Below are 24,531 nucleotides of genomic sequence, written 5' to 3'. Positions count from 1 at the left end.
TCAGCTAAATGACTAAATGTAAATGTAAATGTCTCTCTTAACACTGTCTCTCTCAGGCATTAAAGCGTTCCGTCTTGAGACGGATATCCGTCAATTTGATTCGGAGTTGCGTCATTGGATTCGGAGTCACGGATTTTAACCTGGTATAATATGATTTGTAGATGCATACAGATTGAAACTAGAGGCGTCAAATATCATGAAAAAGGGCATTTTGACCATTCTAACCAATCAAACGTGAGCTTGACGCACACACATGCTGCTTGCAGTGCCCTCCCCCTCACAGACCTGTCTCATTCGCACCGAAGATAGCAAGCGTGCAGGTCCTCTTTTAACACCACTGAAGCATTAAACAATGGCCCAGTAAACTATTCACTTTAGTTTAATACACAAGGCGTTGTCTAACGTTATCTAGCTGGCTAGCTGATAGCTCGTAACATAATTGAAATTAGTTTTTGCAGCTGTGGCTAACGTTAGCTAGCTACCGATCTTCGGCTGGCTAACGTTAGCTACCTAGCAACTGTAGCTAGCTAATACGGTCTGAGCTGGCTGGCAAACTTTTAATTCACAATGGAGTGGAGCTAACTAACTGTACAAATCGATGTGATTGGCTGAGACTGTATTTTGTACGGTTGGCTGCCTGGCTGTTGTGGATTCGGGTAGCCAGCTAGCAGCTAACATCAGTTCAGTTATTTATTTATTTTCAACTCAACATCAACACTTTGTTGACACTCTGAGCTAGTTTGCAGACAGCAATGTAACAAACAATATGGTCCGTGCGGAACCCTTATCCCCAACACATCCGTGTGTGAATAATGTTGAGCCACCACAAAAGATGAATCCAAAGTTTAATATAGTAAGAATAGTACTAGGCTATATTATAACACATCTTTGCAAGTAGATTACATTAGCAAAATGCCCTTTTGACATGTAGCCTACATATTCATAATCATGAAAGTTTATTTGGAAGTATTTTATATTCTGTACTTAGTTTTAAAGTGGTCAGACAGTTCCATCTGTGTGTAATACAGACAGTATTCACACATTCATAAATAACACGTACAGAAAAGCTTATTGTGCACTGTAATACGTTTTGTTCAATGGGGGATTTTATTTACCGAATACCGTGAAACCGTGGTATTTTTGCCCAAGGTTACACTATAGGCTACACTACTAGGTCTACACTATACTATAATTTAAGGCTACTTTCACTGTATTAAAAATTAAAAAATATTACATATATATTGTTGGTGCTCCTTACATTTTGGTGGGTGCTCCTACATTTTTGCTGGTGCTCCCAACTTTTTGAAGTTGGGAGCACCAGTGCTACCAAGTAAACATTTTAATTTCGAGCCCTGCATAATTTGAACTATACACAATACATAATTTTAACTATAGACAATACATAATTTGAACTATACACAATACTGAATTTGAACTATACACAATACTGAATTTGAACTATAGACAATACATAATTTGAACTATACACAATACTGAAAAGTTACAGTATGTAGATTTGTTTATTTGTATGACAAAGTCAGTCAACCCTTGCAATCAGTTTCATTTAATGAATTGAAAACAGCATTGATATTACGTAAAAGCAAACTGGCAATAGAAAATATGTTCAAAAGGATCTAGTTCCCTTAAAACGCTAACGCTATTAAATAAAAATATATAGTGGAGGTTAAAATAAGAATATGACTTGGCCTGAAAAAAGTTCAGTCAGGAGATATTTTTTTGCTTTAATCCCTGCTCTCTGAACACTGTCACTGTCTCTCTCTGAACACTGTCTCTCTCTGAACACTGTCTCTCTGAACACTGTCTCTCTGAACACTGTCTCTCTCTGAACACTGTCTCTCTCTGAACACTGTCTCTCTGAACACTGTCTCTCTGAACACTGTCTCTCTGAACACTGTCTCTCTGAACACTGTCTCTCTCTGAACACTGTCTCTCTTTGAACACTGTCTCTCCGAACACTGTCTCTGAACACTGTCTCTCTCTGAACACTGTCTCTCTCTGAACACTGTCTCTCTGAACACTGTCTCTCTGAACACTGTCTCTCTCTGAACACTGTCTCTCTGAACACTGTCTCTCTCTGAACACTGTCTCTCTGAACACTGTCTCTCTCTGAACACTGTCTCTCTGAACACTGTCTCTCTGAACACTGTCTCTCTGAACACTGTCTCTCTCTGAACACTGTCTCTCTGAACACTGTCGTTCTCTGAACACTGTCTCTCTCTGAACACTGTCGCTCTGAACACTGTCTCTCTGAACACTGTCTCTCTGTACACTGTCTCTCTGAACACTGTCTCTCTCTGAACACTGTCTCTCTCTGAACACTGTCTCTCTGAACACTGTCTCTCTCTGAACACTGTCTCTCTGAACACTGTCTCTCTGAACACTGTCTCTCTGAACACTGTCTCTCTGAACACTGTCTCTCTGAACACTGTCTCTCTGTACACTGTCTCTCTGAACACTGTCTCTCTCTGAACACTGTCTCTCTCTGAACACTGTCTCTCTGAACACTGTCTCTCTCTGAACACTGTCTCTCTGAACACTGTCTCTCTGAACACTGTCTCTCTCTGAACACTGTCTCTCTGAACACTGTCTCTCTGAACACTGTCTCTCTGAACACTGTCTCTCTCTGAACACTGTCTCTCTCTGAACACTGTCTCTCTCTGAACACTGTCTCTCTGAACACTGTCTCTCTCTGAACACTGTCTCTCTGAACACTGTCTCTCTGAACACTGTCTCTCTGAACACTGTCTCTCTCTGAACACTGTCTCTCTGAACACTGTCTCTCTCTGAACACTGTCTCTCTCTGAACACTGTCTCTCTCTGAACACTCTCTCTCTGAACACTGTCTCTGAACACTGTCTCTCTCTGAACACTGTCTCTGAACACTGTCTCTCTCTGAACACTGTCTCTCTGAACACTGTCTCTCTCTGAACACTGTCTCTCTCTGAACACTGTCTCTCTCTGAACACTCTCTCTCTGAACACTGTCTCTGAACACTGTCTCTCTCTGAACACTCTCTCTCTGAACACTGTCTCTGAATACTGTCTCTCTCTGAACACTGTCTCTCTCTGAACACTGTCTCTCTGAACACTGTCTCTCTCTGAACACTGTCTCTCTGAACACTGTCTCTCTGAACACTGTCTCTCTGAACACTGTCTCTCTCTGAACACTGTCTCTCTGAACACTGTCTCTCTCTGAACACTGTCTCTCTGAACACTGTCTCTCTGAACACTGTCTCTCTGAACACTGTCTCTGAACACTGTCTCTCTGAACACTGTCTCTGAACACTGTCTCTCTGAACACTGTCTCTCTGAACACTGTCTCTCTCTGAACACTGTCTCTCTGAACACTGTCTCTCTCTGAACACTGTCTCTCTCTGAACACTGTCTCTCTCTGAACACTGTCTCTCTGAACACTGTCTCTCTGAACACTGTCTCTCTGAACACTGTCTCTGAACACTGTCTCTCTGAACACTGTCTCTCTGAACACTGTCTCTCTCTGAACACTGTCTCTCTGAACACTGTCTCTCTGAACACTGTCTCTCTGAACACTGTCTCTGAACACTGTCTCTCTGAACACTGTCTCTGAACACTGTCTCTCTCTGAACACTGTCTCTCTGAACACTGTCTCTCTGAACACTGTCTCTCTCTGAACACTGTCTCTCTGAACACTGTCTCTCTGTACACTGTCTCTCTGAACACTGTCTCTCTGAACACTGTCTCTCTGAACACTGTCTCTCTCTGAACACTGTCTCTCTCTGAACACTGTCTCTCTCAACACTGTCTCTCTCTGAACACTGTCTCTCTGAACACTGTCTCTCTGAACACTGTCTCTCTCTGAACACTGTCTCTCTCAACACTGTCTCTCTCTGAACACTGTCTCTCTGAACACTGTCTCTCTCTGAACACTGTCTCTCTCTGAACACTGTCTCTCTCAACACTGTCTCTCTCTGAACACTGTCTCTCTCTGAACACTGTCTCTCTCAACACTGTCTCTCTCTGAACACTGTCTCTCTCTGAACACTGTCTCTCTCAACACTGTCTCTCTCTGAACACTGTCTCTCTCTGAACACTGTCTCTCTGAACCCCTTCTCTCTGAACACTGTCTCTCTGAACACTGTCTCTCTCTGAACACTGTCTCTCTCAACACTGTCTCTCTCTGAACACTGTCTCTCTCTGAACACTGTCTCTCTGAACACTGTCTCTCTCAACACTGTCTCTCTCTGAACACTGTCTCTCTCAACACTGTCTCTCTCAACACTGTCTCTCTCTGAACACTGTCTCTCTGAACACTGTCTCTCTGAACACTGTCTCTCTCTGAACACTGTCTCTCTCTGAACACTGTCTCTCTCTGAACACTGTCTCTCTCTGAACACTGTCTCTCTCTGAACACTGTCTCTCTCTGAACACTGTCTCTCTCTGAACACTGTCTCTCTGAACACTGTCTCTCTGAACACTGTCTCTCTGAACACTGTCTCTCTGAACACTGTCTCTCTGTACACTGTCTCTCTCTGAACACTGTCTCTCTGAACACTGTCTCTCTGAACACTGTCTCTCTGAACACTGTCTCTCTGAACACTGTTTCTCTGTACACTGTCTCTCTGAACACTGTCTCTCTGAACACTGTCTCTCTCTGAACCCCTTCTCTCTGAACACTGTCTCTCTGAACACTGTCTCTCTGAACACTGTCTCTCTCTGAACACTGTCTCTCTCAACACTGTCTCTCTCTGAACACTGTCTCTCTCAACACTGTCTCTCTCTGAACACTGTCTCTCTGAACACTGTCTCTCTCTGAACACTGTCTCTCTCTGAACACTGTCTCTCTCAACACTGTCTCTCTCTGAACACTGTCTCTCTGAACACTGTCTCTCTCTGAACACTGTCTCTCTCTGAACACTGTCTCTCTCAACACTGTCTCTCTCTGAACACTGTCTCTCTCAACACTGTCTCTCTCTGAACACTGTCTCTCTCTGAACACTGTCTCTCTCTGAACACTGTCTCTCTGAACACTGTCTCTCTCTGAACACTGTCTCTCTCAACACTGTCTCTCTCTGAACACTGTCTCTCTCTGAACACTGTCTCTCTGAACACTGTCTCTCTCTGAACACTGTCTCTCTCTGAACACTGTCTCTCTGAACACTGTCTCTCTCTGAACACTGTCTCTCTCTGAACACTGTCTCTCTGAACACTGTCTCTCTCTGAACACTGTCTCTCTCTGAACACTGTCTCTCTCTGAACACTGTCTCTCTCTGAACACTGCCCACGCTCAAGGCTGTTAGACTACCAATTCACTTCCATTCATTTATAATTCACTTCCATTCATATCAGTGTTTTTCTTATGCAGCCACTGCACTCACATTAGAGGTGCAGTTTAGCTGTCATCTGCGGTAGAATGTCTGCCCTGTGGCACAGAGCTGTACAGTATAGCACACACACATATTAAATACATTTAGATTAGATTAAAATGTATTGGCATCATACAGCACAAGTACAGCACAAACAAAAAATAAGTTGGCATCCAACCAGAGTGCAAATGTAACAGTAAAGTGCAATAGTAACATACAATGTACAGGTGATTCAACTGGAGTATATACTACTGAGTAATAATGATAACCAGATGTATGTACAGTGTGTACAATGTATATGTTCAGTGATACAGGTATAAAGACACTATGATAGTAAGTCATACTGGCCAGTAGGTATAACTAGTAAGTTGGATGTATACAAATATAAATATAGTATATACAGGTATGTAAAAAGGATTAAATGCTGGCATATTGAGACATGTGGATAAATATATACAGTAAATATGGATATATATAAAAAAAAAAATTATTGTACAGGGCATCATACAGAGTTATATGGGTATCGTTATAACATAATCTCCCTTTATTCCCTGAGGGTAATATACGGCAAAGAAACGTCACATGGCAAAACAAATAAATACATTTTAACACATTGGTTGCCAGCAGGGGGTGCGTGATTTATCGCTTGAATGCCAGCGCTTTAGTCAATGAGAGGACGAACACATTTGCGAACGCATAAACTATATCTTTTTTCTTTTATCAAATATTTTTCTTTTCTTTTTCTTTTCTTTTTTCCAACATGAAACAAAACATATCACACTACAACAACAACAATACATAAAAAGACTTCCCAAGACAATAACTCAACACCACATGACAAGACAACAACTGATTAAGGCTGAGCCCGAACCCTGTTTTTAGGGTTCGAACGTTCGCCAGGGTTTATCGAACGAACGTTCGAACGTTCCTTTTTTTGTAAAAATTTTTAATTTTTTTTTTTTTTTATTACTTTTTTTTTTTATATATAATTTTTTTTTTTTATTATTATTATAGATCCTACGGAGGGCGGCATTGCATAATCTATTGGTGAAAAAACATGTTGTTTACAGTGGTGGCTGTTCATGTAAACATGTAATTAAACAAAGCACTCAGAAGAAAATAAACAAGCTACTGAGTACTGCATAAAGTTCCTACTTATGATAAACAATAGCCCTTGCACACCGCAGTAACGTAAGGGGCTAGATAAACAAATGCATTCGTTTTGTGGCATTCACGTTATATAGTTAGTGTTACACGTTCAATAACAGGTATTCACTCTTGGTCGACGGGAAGGAGAGAGGCGAGCGCCTCGGCTCCTTCCACCGTCACCTCGGAACGGGGGACGGCAGAGAGACAGAGAGACACCGGCGCGGGGGTCCCGCCGGGCTCCCAACACGCCTGCCGCCTCGGCCAGAGTTGTTTCCAACGCAACCACCTCCCGCCATGAAGCTCGCGCTCCGTGGCCGAAAAAGGCTGGTATTCAATACTATTCATTAATGATCCTTCCGCAGGTTGACCTATGGAAAGTTGTTACGACTTTTACTTCCTCGGCGGGGAGCTAACGCTACGTTAATGCTTCTCTCAAGCAGATCAATGCTTGCCGGAAGTAAAAAAAATAATAAACGCTTGCCGATTGGTGGTAACAGCAGAGGCGGGTGCAAGCGGTGTGACGTAATTGGCAGAATCGCCTGTCATTCAATCAAAACTGTTCTATTGCATTGGTTGAGACTAGAGCTCTGGTTGAGTATCCAGCAACAGCCCGGCAGAGACCATACTGGTTGAGCCGAGCGATCTCACTCGGGGGACGCGCCGCTTCACATCGCCTCACCGTCGTTGCGCCTGCTTTATTTTTTTTCACCGAACGTTCGAACCCATTAATTAAAGTCCGAATGTCAGCTTAACGAACGAACGTTCGAACGTTCGAACGTTCGGGCTCAGCCTTACAACTGATACAACTGTACAGTGATCATCCTACATGGACACTCGCTCGTTCTCTCCCCCCCCCCCTTCCCCCGCTCACCCCAGGACCTCAACATGAGTCACACTCACAATACATCACTCAGCAAAAAACAAGAATCAAAACAAAAATGTCCAAACTTATATGCGTTTCCTCAACTTTGCCACTGTAGCCAACCAAATTGTGATATCAGATTCCCTAACCCCTATAACACGTGCCGTGGATATCTCCAAATAGATCACGTCAAGGTAGGTGAGAAACCATACCTTTGGACAGAGTCTGTCTGGGTGAAACCAACGTGAGGCAATAAATTTTTTTGCGGCTGTGAGGCCGGCCAAAATGAGTTTTTTCACCTGTATAGAGGTTGGTAATTTAGAGAGATCATTCGATAATAATACAGAAGGAGATACAGGTATGGTTAGAGAGAAAATGTCTGAGAGCTGATATGTAACATTTTCCCAAAAAATCACAACAGGAGGACATTCCCAGTACATATGCATAAATGTACCTGTGGCGCCATTTGGACACAAGGTACATAGAGAGTCAGGTCTGAGACCCATTGAATTCAATCGTCTAGGGGTTAAATAAGTCCTGTGAATAAAATTTAGATGAATCTGTTGGTGATCTGGGTTGTGTGAGGATAACCGAACATTTTCTCAGACTGCATCCCAATCAAAATCTACATCCAACTCCGGAACATCCTTTCTCCAAATCGTATCCAGGGGGAGCTCTTTATACGAGGTCATGAGTAAATGGCGATAAAAGTCAGAAACGAAGCCTCTCGATGTCTCTTTGTCATAAAATAATTTGTGAAAGCGGTGATGCACTAGTGGAGCATCCCATGGCACGCCATGAGCCTTCAGAGCTGCTCTTATTTGTAAATAAAAGAAAAAGGAGGTTCCGGGGAGATCATATCCGTTGGATATATCCTGGAAAGAGCGGAGACCAGAGTTATCGAAGATATCCCCCAATGTGTGGATGCCTTTCTTTTCCCATCTAGGGTACCTAATAGGTTGTTGTCCAATAAGGAGAAGATTGTTATTAAATAGAGGGGAATGCGTGTGCCATTGATGGCGGTTTGTACCCACTTTGTGTCACGCCAAGTTTAGATCACATGTGTGATTAGAGGGCCAAATCGTAATTTACATTGTTTAATTGATATGTTGGTATACACAATATCCTGAAGTCTATATGGGGACACCAACTTCTCCTCCAATGGTCGACAAGATACAGCTGCTTGAGCGTCAAACCAAGTGATCAAAGGTCTCAGAGAGAAAGCTTGAAAATAATATTTAAAGTCTGGAAATGCTAAGCCCCCATCAAGTTTACTCCTTTGGGCAGTTGATCTCTTCAAGCGCGGGCGTTTATTGTTCCAAACGAATTTATACGAGGCAGAGTGCAATTTCTGCCAGTAACCAACAGGAGGAGGTAACGGGAGCATGGAGCTGATAAAGTAAATTCTGGGTAAAATATTCATTTTAATTATTGACGCACGGGCCTGTAATGAATTTTTTAATTTGGACCATCTGTTAAAGTCATTCGTAATCCTGTCACCCAAGCTGGAGTAATTATACCTTACCGTCTGGCTAATAGTGGGGAATATTTCAATCCCGAGACATTTAAAGTGCTCCACCATAAGTATGTTTGCCGGTAGGATGGTAGCCTTCGCAGGCTCATTAAGTGGAAGAAAAGCAGATTTTGGCCAGTTGATCTTAAAGCCGGACAGGCTGCCGAATTCATCTATCACGCCAAGCAGATGAGGTAGAGAGACGGAGGGATTTTGCATAAACAGGAGTACATCATCTGCGTATAAGCTAATATGGTGATGTGTGCCCTGAATTGAAATAGGAGACATAATTTGGGACTGTCTTATGTATTGAGCTAGGGGTTCGAGGGATAAAGCGAAGAGTCCGGGACTAAGAGGACAACCCTGTCTAGAAGAGCGCGAGACAGAGAAGAGTGGCGAACAGAACTTTCCCGTTAAGATCATGGCCGAAGGCTCAGTGTATAGAACTTTGATCATATGAATGAAACGCTCACCCAACCCCATCCTTCCGAGAACTGCCCATAAGTAAGACCACTCCAATCTGTCAAATGCCTTCATTGCGTCCAAGGACATGACCGCTGTAGGGGCTGCAATATCCTTGCTGGCATTAATCACATGCAGTAACCGTCTGATGTTGTCAGTAACCAGGCGGCCTCTTATGAAGCCGGTCTGATCAGGGTGAACTAGCGATGTCATGTGCTTTTGAAGTCTGGTGGCTAGAACCTTGGCATATAGCTTAAGATCGGCTCCGAGGAGACTTAGGGGCCTGTAGCTGCCACATTCGGTGGGGTCCTTATCCTTCTTGAGTAAAACAGATATAAGCGCCATATTGACATCTCTAGAAAAATTGCCCTCTTTGATTGAGTGTAAGATCATTGAGAGTAATAAGGGGCAGAGTACATCCCAGAATGCAAGATAGAGTTCCGGTGGAATGCCGTCCCATCCGGGAGCCTTGCCCCGTTGCATATCCGCAATCGCTTCTCTAAGTTCAACCAGCGTGATAGGTGCAGCTAACAACCTAGCACTATCTTCTGAGATCTGTGGTAGGTTGATTTGATCAAGAAAATCCTCTAGCTTGGTATGATCAAAGACCACCTCTGACTTGTACAGGTTGGAATAAAAACAGCGAAATGTATCATTAATCCTTTTTGGGTTGGTGGTTACCTCCCCCTGTTGGTTCTTAATGGAAGGGATATCCGCAAATTGCTCACTGGCACGTATCTTCATAGCTAGTAGGTGACTAGGCCTGGAGGCGTGAAAGTAGTAGTGCTGTCTTGTTCTGTGCATCTGAAATTCAGATTGTTGTCTTAAAATGGAGTTAATCTCTTTTTTCACTACCTTAATTTGAAGCTCCAGTCGACTAGAGTAGTTGTGCTGCAAGGAAGAGATCAACATGGCTTGAAGCTTTTCCAGTTCCTCTAGCTTGGAGAGATGTCCCTTGCGGAGATTAGATGCAAAGAGAGTAGTGTTACTTCTGATAAATCCCTTAACCGAATTCCATAGAATTCTGGGGTCCTGTACAGAGCCAACATTAAACTGTAGGAATTCAGTGAGCTTCTCTTTAAATTGCAAGTTAAACTCTCCGTTTTTCAGAAGTGTTGAGTTAAAACGCCATCTAGGGGCACGGGATGTTATTTTACTGAGTGAACCTTTGAGGAGGATACCTTTGTGGTCTGAAAGTGCTATGGGCAATAAGTCAACATCAAAGCTATCAAAGAGATGTGGGGAAGAAAAAACATAATCAATTCTGGAAGAGGTCTTATGTCTCGACGAGAAGAAGGAGTAATCCCTCGCGGATGGGTTGAGTGAACGCCACATATCAATTACCCCTGTGTCCTTAGACCAGGCCTGTAGGGCTGTGGTAGCTTGCTTCTGATCAGAGTTTTCCGCGTGATTGGATCTATCGATCAATGGATCCCAAACTGCATTAAAATCAGCTCCTACTATTAAAGAGTAATCAGGTAGTTTCAACATAGCTGAAGTTAGTACAGCATAAAAGTTAGCGTCATACAAATTAGGGGCGTATGCAGAAATCAGCGCAATTTTCCGGTTAGAGCATTCTATTTTAGCAATAGTGATTCGACCATTTGCATCAGACCACACATCTAACAGTTTAATATTCAAAATTTTCTTCGCTATTATGGCTACCCCTCGGGCCTTGGTGCTAAAAGAAGAAGAACTTATGTTATGATAAAATGTATTTGCCAATTTTGCGTTATCCGCCAATAAAAGATGAGTTTCACTTAGTAAAGCCAGATCCACTTGCTTCCTTTTTAGCCACGTTAGTACACTTGTGCGTTTATGTGGTATATTGAGACCCCCTGTATTCCAGATCAGGATATTCAAATGAGCCATAGTCTAAAAAGGATGCAGTCTGATTGAATGTAATTCGTTTGGAGTAGAAAACTATAATACATACATATTCACTTGTTAAGGTTCCATTGAGTACCGAGCGTGAGCGTGAAAACAAAAATAAAACAGAGCGAGTCGACTGAAAAGAAAAACAAAAAACACAATCCCCCATTCCCTCCCCCCTCCCCCCCACTACTATAACTTCTCCTATCCGGAGATTAAGCTGCATCCCACCTGGTCGTCTGCAAACTAAAACGCAAACAGCCAGGTAAAAAGCAGACTTCCTTCTCAGTGGCTACACGCCACACTCCCACAACAGTAACAAAAAATGTATAATTAAATGCCTCTTAAAGGTAGAGAAAAAAAAAAAATAATATCAATAATAATAATTATTATCATTATTGTTAAACCGTAGTAGTTTAATTAAGTTTAAACAAAGAGTCCTAGAACAGGATCAATAGTAATGTTAATGTTAAGATAGAGATACATAAACATATATGCACATACACACACACCTACAACTGAATGATAGCAGAATGATAACAAATGGGCAGCACATCCTGCAAACTGGGGAGGGCGCAACATCCTCCCCCTCAAATGTATGTATTCTCCTGTATGTCATAAATGTATGGTTGCCACAGCACTATATATCTGCATGTAACAAACGTTATGAATTAAGATTGAAAATGAAAATGAAGCTAAATAAATTAAATGCATTCCTACATGCTGCACATACATACGCTGTAAATGGGATTTTGGGTGAAGTAATAATAAGTGCATTAAATAAAGTATGCAAACTCTGTGATTCAAGTATAATAATAGTCTATCAAAACGAATACTGTAAAAACTGCAGTTTGTCACACTAATCTTCTTAGTTTCAAGACTCATTTCATGCACATAGCCTTATACGTCGACACCGTGATCTGAGGCCCGATGACCGGGCCTGACTGGGCCGCGCACACTGTCTAACAGACTCATAATATTAATTTAGCAAAGATATATGGCTTAGGTATTTAAAAACATTGTCACGAGCCCAGACTGTTGTTCTTGACTTTGTCTTACAGACCAAAACTCATTAAATTAACCACTAGGGTTTAAATTCTGCACGTCAATCTGCCGAACATATGACTAAAACACATTATTCATCTTTCTCTTTCTTGAATCTTGCGTTTGCATGCTTTTGTGTGTGTGCATTCATGCATATCTACTTATTATTTCACCTAAAGCCTATGTGTGTGTGTGTGTGTGTGTGTGAGCACACATGCATATCTACTTCCTATTATTTAATCTAAAGCCTATTCGAGCATACTGTGGACATATACTTTATAGGCTACACGTGGCCATCATGTTATTGGCTCTCCAAGTATGCGAGTTTTTGACAATTAGGGTGGTGTTAGGTTTGCAAATGCATGCACATGGCTGCATGAATGTGTGTGAGTGCACATGCATTCGTGCAGTGTGTGTATGTGTGTGTGTGTGTGTGTGTGTGAATGCACAGTTTAAGCATGCACTTATTATTATTTCACCCATAAGCCCATTTACAACGTTGCAGCATGTATAGGAATGCATTTAATTTATTTAGCTTAAAGCCCCACTGCGTTTGTAAGTGCAACACGAATATAGCATTTATTCTTTCATCTAAAGTATTTTTCTTTTTTCTTTCTGTATATATTTTTTTGCGTATATGCTTGGGCTGCAGGTGTAAGCATAAACTATATCTTTAATTATGGCTATGTGTCTAATACACACGTCGTTTATCAATGACTTGCTTGCAGTCAACATGTACGAAACGGATAGTTTTTTCATCAGTACATTTCCGTTTTATACCGTTTTGAATACAAGTATAGTTTTGAAGATTTCTAGTGATTCCAGAAAAATCCGCGAAAATAGCTCTTTAGTGGAATACACAAAACACGTTGTCATTTTTCGGCCTATTTATGAATCGTTTTCAAATAAACGCTAGATTATCAATAGTACATACAGTAGTACTATTATAGTACTTATGCACGCTAGAGAAGCGGGGCTGAAAAATCTATTATCCATGACCTGGTCAGCGCTAACGTCATACACGCACACACATACACACACACACGTTGTGAAATCTGTGAAAAAACATCTGATTACCCCAAAACTGGTCAAATAGATTCCTTACCTCAGATCAGATGTTCTGCAAAAAGATTAATCCAATTCCTGATCGCCATTCCAAATATCGATCGCGTTTATTGATCCAACGTTATACCTCGAAACACATAATCGACGCTTCTTCCAGTTCCCTCAGTGGATGCAATAGTCTCAGGTTACATGGCTCAGAAGTAAAATGTGGAGCCCGGAATTTTTTTTTTCTCATGCATTTTCATTGACTCCATTCCAATGGGTGCCATACCATCCGGGAGACGATAGGGGGCGGTATTTGCCCTTTTCGAGCTCAGAGCCAGTCCCAATGATAACGTGAGGCTGGATGGATGAAAAATTAATGGATATCGCTAATAAAAGAAATAACGATTAAATAACGAGATTTCTCGTCATTGGCACTCAACGCATGGCGGCCAACAACGAGATTTCTCGTCGTTGGCACCCAATGTGTTAAGAAGAATTACTTGTTTTATTGAAATCCAGAGTTTGAAAATGGAATGGAAGTGAATGAGTGAACTGGCGATCAGAAACAACGACAGTGTTGACATGGCTTGTACTTAAACGGCTGAAAACTAAACACTCTGTTTAATTATTTAACAATCGTGAATAAACTTCATGTGGGAAGTGAAATGTGAATTCAAAGGAAAGGTCAGAGTTGTTAGAAGTCCGTGGTATTGATCAATAGTCGAGCCCCTGGTATGACATTCAGAACCTCTTCACGCCAGAGTTCCTGAGAAATGGGCGGTAGCTTCCAGTAAGCGTTTGTTGAGACTGCTAGTGCAAGTCAATGGGTTATGAAACCTGTACTCTCAAAATTGCATACATGTCCTTCGAAAACAATTTGATTTGATGATTTAATCTTACTACGTCGACAGTTATGGAAGCGCATGGAACGGCTCGCCTGCGATTCTCTGAGAAACGGCTTCATACCTCATTGATTTCCACAAGGATCGCTGACGAGAGGCGGTTGCCAATTTCTCAGAAAACAAAAGCTCTAGTGTGAAAACCATTTCATCCTCAAAGGAAGGGACTTTATTCATGCTCAACAGAGACACAGAAATGATTCCGAACCTTTCCTTTAAAAACACTGCGATTGATTCACAGGATCGATAACAATGAACTGGCGTTGAATTAACCCAAATGATTTGTGTTTGCAAGGAGCTCCTGCGCTTCCCCAAGCTGCACGACTCCATCGTGGAGGTGGTGACCGGGTTGCTGAGGAAGCGTCTGCCAATTACTAACGAGATGGTACGACAGATAGATGAGCCCAGGTCCCACGTTTTAATATCTCCCTCAAATGGCAGTGTTAATTAAAAAACTATTAATTAATACCCTGCTCTTTTTTATCTCTCAGGTCCACAACCTAGTAGCAATAGAGCTGGCCTACATCAACACAAAGCACCCCGACTTCACCGACGCTGCACAGGTCTCGGCGTCTGTCAACAGTCAGCAGGTATTCATTCAAACGTCTCTCCGGCACTGATTTTGTGGAGCCACAGAATGTTTGTTTTCTCTTTTTTTTTTTATCCAAATGAGCTTCATTCTATAGTAGTGGTCTCAGTTCTGAAGCAGATAATGTACCTACTGTATGAACTCAGAACATTCCCCTGGGTGTTCCCAGTGTTATCTATAAAAATCATTCCCAATTCATTGTCTATGGAGCAGCTTCATTCGTTATACTTGATGACATCACAGGTTTGAGTTTTAGCACTGAGGGTTGCTAATTTTCACTAATATTTGTGTACCGTCTGAGACCATTGGAATAACATGTACACATTCTGAAATGGGGCGTAATTCCCCTTTAAATGTTTACATGGCTATTAGGCTCTAATATCTTCCTATCGAATGGATTATCAAAGGTTTGCACCACCCCATCTCAACCCCACTGAAATGTCCTCCCGATCGGGCCGGTCTCTTCCGAATGAGGTAGTTACGTGAGGCATTTTTTATTCTGATCAGACTTTTAATTCATGTTACTTATCCTGTATTGCTTCAGGATAGGACTCTGCATTGTGTTGTTTGTTGATGAAGAAAGGTCACTTTTGAACGTGAACAGGAACAAGTTGCAGTCACAAGCTGACGACATGCTATTTGCATAAATTAGGAACAGTAGCGGTCCTAGTATGCTTCCTTGTGGAACACCACAGCTCACTGGGAGGGGGGGGATAGGGTACCGTTTACCTCCACCATCTGTTCTCTCCCCTCCAGGTAGGATTGCATCCAGCTCACTGATAGACTATCAAAACCAATTGCTTTTAGCTTGTCAATCAGAATGGGGTGATTGACAGTGTCGAAGGCCTTTTGTAGGTCCATGACCATGCCGCAGTATTTGCCCGCGTCCACCTCTTGTTTGATGTGGTCGTTCAAATAGAGAAGGCATGTGTCAGTGGAGTGGGATGTTCTGAAGCCAGATTGGAATTCGAAGATTCGATTTTTCTCCGCAAGGTACTTTTCGACCTGTTCGTATACTATTTTTTCCATGACTTTCGAGATGGAGGTAAGAATAGAAACAGGGCGGTAGTTGCCTGGGTCTAATTTTCTGCCCTTTTTGTGCAGGGGGGTTACTCTAGCAATTTTGAAGTCTTTGGGTACGTGTCCCTGTATTATGGAGAGGATTATTATGTGGGGGTTTGACTGGGGTGATGGCGGCTGCTGAGTCTCTGAGGAATTTGGAGGGGATATTGTCATGGCCAGTGGCCTTGTTAGGTTGGAGGGCGCTCAGTTTTTTGAGTACCTCAGCTGCTGTTACCATTTCTAGTTTGAAATCGTCTTTGCGGACCCCTAGGTTATTGTAGTAGGCTATGATGTGTTCTACCCCAAAATGCCCTGAGTGGGAGGGTAGTTTATTTACCAGTGTTGTGGCTATGTTTGTGAAGAACGTTTTTAAGTAATTGGCCACATCCAACTTGTCTGTGATGAACGTGTTGTCCGTCTTTATGTTTATGTTTGAAAATCTGGTTTTAAGTTTTTTACTGCAGCCTAGTTGATTATTGAGTAATTTCCAAAGTTCACAGGGTTTATTTTTGTTTTCCTCAGTTTTGTGATTGATGAAATTCTTTTTTGCAGTTTTGATCATGGAGTTTACTTCATTTCTTAGTCTGTTTCTTTGCAGTTTGAGTTCAGTCACGTGGGCTTGGAGTTCACTGCTCGAGCTTTTGGTAAGCTTTGACTGACTATTACGAAACTCGGAGCATTTTTTGTCTCTGGTTTTCATAGCGGTCAATATTTCTGAGTGCATCCACGGCTCAGCGCGATTTTTTACCCTGGTGGTTCTTAGGGGGGCCATGTCGTTCAGTACTGTTGAGAATTTGGTTTTGAAACCAAGCCATGTTTCTTCAACTACTGTACCACTGAGCTCTTCTGACCAGTCCAGGCTCTCCAGTTCTAGGTTAAAGGCCTCACTAGAGTAGGTTTTGAGGTCTCTAGATGTGTTTGTTTTAGCTTTTTGCGGGTACAGAATATCATATAATGATCGCTTAACCCGCATGCTATAACCCCTTTACTGGAGATCTTGGACTTGTCAGAGGTCAGAATGAGATCAATGGTAGTCTGTGTTGATTCACATACCCGGGTGGGTTTGGTGATTAGCTGGCTGAAGCCATGCAGATCACAAAACCTACTGAATGACTTGAAGACGGGTGCATCTATTTGTTGCATATCTGTGTTCCAGTCTCCAATGAGAATTGTTTCTACATCCTCAACTCCAGCTAAACACCCATCCAGTGTATCATAAAAGCCACTCTGTTCTGGCGGTCTGTATATTGTGCCGACTAATACTGATTTAGCCCGTTCAAAAATAATTTCAACCCATACAGTTTCAAGAGTCTCGTGATTCAGGTCAGTACGGATAATGAATTTGGTGTCTTTGTGTATGTACATGCAGACACCACCTCCATACCTGTTCCTGTCATTTCTGAGTAGTTTTCAATTTCAATTTCTGGGTCTGCCACAGAATTGTCAAGTTTGCGGACGACTCAGCCCTGCTGGTCTCTGACAAGAACAAGTTACAGGTTGAAAAAACCCTCAGCTCAGAACTAGGAAAAATCTGCACCTGGCTCGCTGACAACAAACTATCATTACACCTGGGTAAAACAGAGTCCATTCTCTTCGGTTCAAATAACAAACTCAGCAAGGCCGACGGCTTCTCAGTTACAGTGGGTGACAATATTGTCACAAGGAAAGATGAAATTACATACCTAGGTTCCATCCTAGAGGCAAATCTTTCCTGTGACAAAATGGCATCCAATGTAATAAAAAAAAGTCAACCAACGAACTAGATTCTTGTACCAGATCTCCTCTCTGGTAAACAAGAATACCCTGAAGACTCTGGCAGGAGCACTCATTCAAGGGTACTACGACTATGCTTGCACCTCATGGTACCAAAGCACCTCAAAGGCGCTAAAAACAAAATTACAAACATCACAAAACAAACTGGTCAGACTACTGCTTGACCTTACTCCTAGAACCCACCTCACCCCTGCCCACTTTGACAACCTAGGATGGCTTAGAGTAGACGACAGAGTACAGCAACTTGCAATGGGCCTGGTCTACAAGATACACTACACGACTAAGGTACCCATGTACATGACAAAATACTTCCCAAAGGTCAGTGAATACCACGACCACAACACCAGAGGGAGCTCCACAAATCATGTTAAACCCAGATTTAGCTCAAACAAGGGACTAAACACGTTTCGCAATTATGCCACATTATGGAACGCCCTACCCACAGCTGTAAAGGAATGTGAATCACTACCCACTTTTAAAATCACTCTCAAGGAGCACCTACGGGAGATAGATTGGCCCCTGTAAATGTCCTAACCCAACCCCATCCAATGTACAGTAAATGTCCTAACCCAGTAATACACGAGACCCTCTTCTTGGGACCAAGTAAGGTTTTGTCGATAATCCAATGTACAGTTACCCCCACCCCCCAAACCACCTACAATGTACAGTTCCCCCACTCCACCCCCCCACCCCAGCTCCTCCAATGTACAGTTTCTTCGTCAAATGTATATACTCTTTTTTAAACTCTTTTTGTATCACAAACAGTACTGTATTTGTAAATCTGGTATGTCATAAATGTATAGATGTAGCAGTACTGTCTATCTGTATGTCATGTATGTCATATATGTTATGATGAATTGAAAATGGGGGACCCTGATGTAAACAAGACGAAAGTCTTTCTCTGGTCTGCATCCCCATAACAATTATGTGTATTGAGCTGTACTGTACCCATTCTGCAATCTGTTAATACAATTTTCAATCAATTCAGTCAATCAATCACTTGAATGAAATCTCCCCTCTAGATCATACTTGACACACAGGCTCCGGTATTCTCTTTGAAACACAGGTTTATTGGCATAAACGGCAAAATAGCCACGTAAACGCTTAAAGGGGAATTACGCCCCATTTCAGAATTTGTACGGTACACAAATATTAGTGAAAATGAGCAACTCTCTCCAAAAATCCAAAAACTCAAACTTGTGATTTGAGCTGCTCCATAGACAATGCATTGGGTGAATAACATCCGCATTGTGGGGCTTGATGAATCAGTGAACTGCGACGACATCAACTTTCCAAACGAGTTATCAACGATTTTGAATAACTCCGATCCAAACAAAGTGCCAGAAGTGGAACAAGTTTACAGAATTGGTTCCCAGGGGCAAAATATCAACGGGCCGAGAGTCATCATTGTCACTCTGCGGAAAACTACAACAAGGGATGAAATCATCAAATATGCTCGCAACCAACGTGGGAAGCTGAAGTATGGTGATAAACCAATATTTATCTACGAAGATTTGAGCAGAGAGGCCATCATCCGACGTCAACCATACAAAGTTGTGATGCAAAAGCTGTACACAGCCGGCCACAAGCCAAGGCTAGCATATCCGGCGCTGTTATCATTCTTGGACAATAACGGCCGCAGGTCAGGTCCATTTACACCCTTTGATGCTGAGGATTTCCTGATTCAAAATGCAGCAAATAACCCAAAGCATGACGGAAATGCCGGAATCAGTTAAGCCTCTCTCTAAATATATACCAGTGTAGGAATGACTTTATTGTGTTCATCAATGAGGTCATTCCACCAGTGTTGGAATAACATTGCTGTGTTCATCAAAGTAGCAAACGATATGCAAGTCGTCTATAACAATGTTTACTGTGTATAATACGATTCATAATACATTATAATTTCAGTCTCTGGTCTCTGAGGGGACAAATAAATATCAATGCAAAAAGATCTATCTGGAATATTCTGGGTTTATCGCTCAAATGCCCTGGGTCTCTTAGATCATTCTGGAATGTAAAATAGTCTAGGCACTAGTATATTCTACAACCTTCTAGATTATAAGGCACCATGACAACGAAGTAAAATAGTCTAGGCACTAGTATATTCTACAACCTTCTAGAATATAAGGCACCATGACAACGAAGCATACAACTCTAACAATAACAATCGGTGTGCATACACATAGCATATATAAATTAAATGAAGTGCAATCAGCCCTTAATAATACTTTAAAATTATCCACACATAAACGTATGGGCACAGCAAGGTTATTCTAACAATTTAAGTAATCACTCCATTAAAGGCACATTGAAGCGCTAAAAGGCGCTGCTTTTCTATCTTATCTAATCAGTTAAATCGGTTCTAGTGGCTTCTCCACGTTGATAATTATTTATCTCTTATTCCTTATCTATTTCTTTCCATTGATTTTTATTTTATTAAATTTTTTCTTCTCATCACCCTATATTTTTTAAATATAATTTAACTTACATTGTTCTTTTCCAATGTTCTTCACATTAAGGTGTCAATATTACTATATATTTTTTAAATATATTGTAACTTACATTATTCTTTTCCAATGTTCTTCACATTAAGTGTCAATACTGATCTACAATCTTTTCCTTTTTTTTTTCCCTCACACGTTGGTGGAGGGTTCAAAGGAATATGTCGATAAAGGTTTATTCTCTTTTTATTTTATTTTTTATTTTTATCTTTAGGTTATTTATCACAATACTTCATTACAGTAAGGGAAGGTGCAAGACCAAAAGCGACATTCTATTGCAATAGAATGGAAATGTTAGATCCTATGGCAATGAGCATAGGAAAATTAGGATTACAATGCTCAGGTTGGGCAATCCGGTGGACCATGGGAGAAAGTCAATCGCGGAGGATGTGTTCTTGGAACACAGGCATGTTCGACTTTCTGGGAGAGGGGAAAATAGGGGATTTTTATTTGTATATATATATGTTTTTAAGCTCAGCTCTCAACGGGACCTCATTAATTGGATGTGCATCTATTGTAGCTTCATACTCCAGAAACATTACCAAAAACTACACGAAAACATGCATAGACTATGGCTAGTTTGAATATAATGGTATGGAACACCGGTGGGATAAACAAACAACACAAGCGCAAAAGCGTGCTTACACTGATAAAAAAAGAACATGTGGACGTGGCACTATTAAGCGAAACGCACATTTTAGAGGGAGACATAAATACGTTAGCGGATAACATATACCATAATATTGGTCACTCTTCTTTTGCTACGAGAACTAGAGGGGTAGCCATAGTCGTCAGACGCAAATTAAATATCGAATTGAAAGGGGTATGGTCGGATGCTGAGGGGCGCATAACTATAGCTAGGATTATACACAATAACAGGAAAATTGCATTGGCAGCGGTATATGCCCCGAATTTGTACGAAGTGGGTTTCTTCACTTCACTAACAGGAGAAATGTTAAACCATCCCGAGTACTCATACATAATAGGTGCGGATTTTAATGCCATTTGGAACCCAAGGATGGACAAAACTTACCTTTCCTTCTCCAGCGAACAAAAGAATTCATCTAAAGCATTAAAAGATTGGTCGAAATCAACAGGAGTAACTGATTTATGGCGTTCACTTAACCCCATGACCCGCAAGTACTCCTGTCGTTCGGCGAGACACAACACACTATCCAGAATTGATTACGTCTTTGCATCCCCGAGAATATTTGATAAATACGAAGTGGAAATGACACCCAATGCGCTATCAGATCACTGCTACTTAATCCTGAAAGCAACATTTGGTACATTATCTACCCGGGCCCCAAGATGGCGTTTTAATTCGATGCTGCTTAACAACAAGGAATTCATTACACAAATTAAAGAAGCTCTCACAGTATTCCTACAAGTTAATGCTAACTCGGTGCAAGATCCCAGAATATTATGGATGTCGGTAAAGAGTATGATCAAGGATTTCTCGGATAGATTTACCTCCATATTGCGCAAAAATCAAAACACAAAACTGTCTGAAATGGAAACGCTTTACTCAACGCTTTTTAATTCTTTAAAATACAACAACTCTACTAGACTAGATAACCAAGTTAACATTCTAAAGACCGAGATCAAAGCAATGTACAGACAAAAATCGGAATTGCAAATACGCAGCACTAGACAACAGCAGTACTTCCAAGGTTCTAAACCTAGTCACCTATTAGCCATGCGACTAAGAATTAATGCAAAATTTGCAGATATAACTGCCATTAGGAAACAACAAGCTCTAGTAACAGAACCCAAAATAATAAACGATACATTCAAAGAATTCTACTCCGATTTATATAACTCAGAAACGACCTTTGATCAAGACAAATTAGACACATATCTTAATCAAATTACTCTCCCTAAACTTACAGATGAAGACGCTAAACAGTTAGAAGTACCGATCACATTAGAAGAACTCAAGAAGGCCATATCCGGAATGAAAAACGGCAAAGCTCCGGGAATTGACGGTATCCCATCAGAAATGTACATTTCTTGCTGGGACATATTTGGACCCTTATTACTAAATATGATCTTATACTCAGTCAAAGAGGGAAGCTTCATCGAACACCAAAATACCGCACTCATTTCAGTTCTTCACAAAAAAGACAAAGACCCCACTGAATGCGGTAGTTACCGTCCTTTAAGCCTCCTCGGAACCGATGTCAAACTGTACTCTAAGATATTAGCCATCAGATTGCAAAAGCATATGACGTCTTTAGTTCATACGGACCAAACAGGCTTCATAAAAGGTCGCCTGATCAATGATAACATAAGGCGAATACTGCACGTACTAGATACAGACAAAGAGGACATCACACCTAAGGTGATACTATCCCTGGATGCTATGAAAGCATTTGACAGGTTGGAATGGTCGTTTCTATGGGCAGTATTGGAAAGGATGGGGTTAGGAAAAGGTTTCATTGATATGATTAAAGTACTATACAAGGACCCATCGGCCATGATTACAACAGGCACAATCATCTCCAAAATCTTTCCGGTATCACGCTCTGCCAGACAGGGTTGCCCTCTTAGTCCCGGACTATTCAATTTATCATTAGAGCCTTTAGCACAATATATAAGACAATCCCAATCCATAGAACCAATCGTAATCAAGGGCACACAACAAAAAATTTGTTTATATGCGGACGACGTAATATTGTTCATGCAAAACCCCAACACCACATTGCCTCATCTGCTCAAGTTGATTGAGAACTTTGGTGATTTATCGGGATTTAAGATAAATTGGCCGAAGTCGGCTTTCCTTCCACTTAACACCCCTGCAAAAAAAGATATAACCCTCCCAGGTGCGATACCGATGGTAAAACATTTCAGATGCTTGGGAGTGGAAATATTCCCCACCATAAGACAAACGGTGAAGCACAATTACACAAAAATACAGAACAAAATCAAGGACGACCTGGACAGGTGGGCAAAACTTAAAAACTCAGTACAGGCAAGGGTATCAATAGTTAAGATGGATGTATTACCAAGAATCAATTTCTTCAGCTCAATGCTTCCGTTACCTCCTCCAGAGGGCTACTGGAAAAGATTACAAACCTCCACATACAAATTTATTTGGAATAACAAACCACCTCGCATAAAAAGATCCACCGCACAGAGAAGTAAAGCAGACGGTGGCATGGCAGTCCCAGATTTTTTACAATATTTTAATGCCTTCACATTAAGACCATTGAAGAAGATATGGTTTGACCCCGAGGCTTTGGTATCTTGGAGAAAATTAGAAGAAAACATAGTAGCCCCACAGAGATTGAAAGACATAGCATACACTAAACTTTCAATCAAGCATTGTGAGCGAGAATTTGGCCCAATAATAACCCATGCAATCAGGACATGGCGGGAAACTCAAAGGAAATTTCCTAACAATCAAGTATGGCATAATCACACTCCCATATTCAATAACAATGCTCTCTTAATGGGAAAACGACCTATAAGATTCCCTGTATGGGAAGAAAGAGGCATACACTCATTAGGGGATATTTTTAATAACAAGGGCCTCTGTAGTTATGTCGAAATATGCATAAAGTTTAACCTCACCGAGTCCACATGGCTTTTTTACATACAGTTAAAACTTTGTATGAGATCTCACGGTGTTCCATTACACATACCAATTGAACACCACAGATACCACAATTTTTCTATGACAGAAATACATTGGGAGGTTTTGTATCAGGTTTTATTCACAATTACTAACGTCCTCGTACGAAACCCTTCAACTAGACAATGTCTGGAGGAGGGATATACCAGACCTGGAAAATGACTTTGATTGGCAAGGAGCCTGGGCAATGTCCGACTTACATCAAGGAACCCGGATCATCAACAAATCAATCTGAACTATATTCACAGGACATACTTGACTCCTATAAGGCTGTGCAAAATGGGGCTTATACAAAACTCCAAATGCTCCCAATGTACAAATGGGGACGAAGGAACATTTATGCACATGTATTGGGACTGCCCACCAGTAAGGCATTCTGGGAAGATGTGTCCCAACAATTATCAATACTCGTATTTTGGAATATACCTGTACACCCCGCGGTATTGCTATTGAATGATGTTTTTGAGTTTGCAGTGAACCCACAACTAAAAAGATTGGTTTTATCGGGTATCACAGTAGCTAAAAACTGATTGCATCACGTTGGTTTCAACCGGAAAAATGTGCCGGAAAGTGTGGTTTCTTACATATCTTGATGTGATATATCAAGAAATATCAACAGCAAGAATTCTAGGGCTCAATGAATCCAAAATGTTAATGTGGTTAGAAGTGGTGGAGAGAATAAAAGCTAGCCTATAATGGTGATGTCTGGTTAGGAGTGAGGGATAATGGAGGTACTATCCAAGAGGGGTCCGG

General features: G+C 41.4%; 1 protein-coding gene across 1 annotated transcript in view; it reads left to right on the top strand.

Moving 5' to 3' along the window:
* LOC311235631 (dynamin-1-like protein) overlaps nt 1–24,531 on the top strand; it is a gene marked incomplete at its 3' end in the record, with an annotated part of 75,385 nt that overhangs the window by 44,351 nt on the left and 6,503 nt on the right. Inside the window, 3 exon segments of the mRNA XM_084323096.1 lie at nt 14,509–14,598; nt 14,705–14,803; nt 17,166–17,187. Of these exon segments, the coding sequence (XP_084179222.1) occupies nt 14,509–14,598; nt 14,705–14,803; nt 17,166–17,187 (211 nt within the window).

The sequence above is a fragment of the Notolepis coatsorum genome, assembly GCF_963971535.1.
Source record: "Notolepis coatsorum genome assembly, chromosome: 10".
NCBI classification, from domain to species: domain Eukaryota; kingdom Metazoa; phylum Chordata; class Actinopteri; order Aulopiformes; family Paralepididae; genus Notolepis; species Notolepis coatsorum.
Note: the sequence above shows the minus strand (reverse complement) of the source record. Positions and strands in the feature narration are given on the sequence as shown.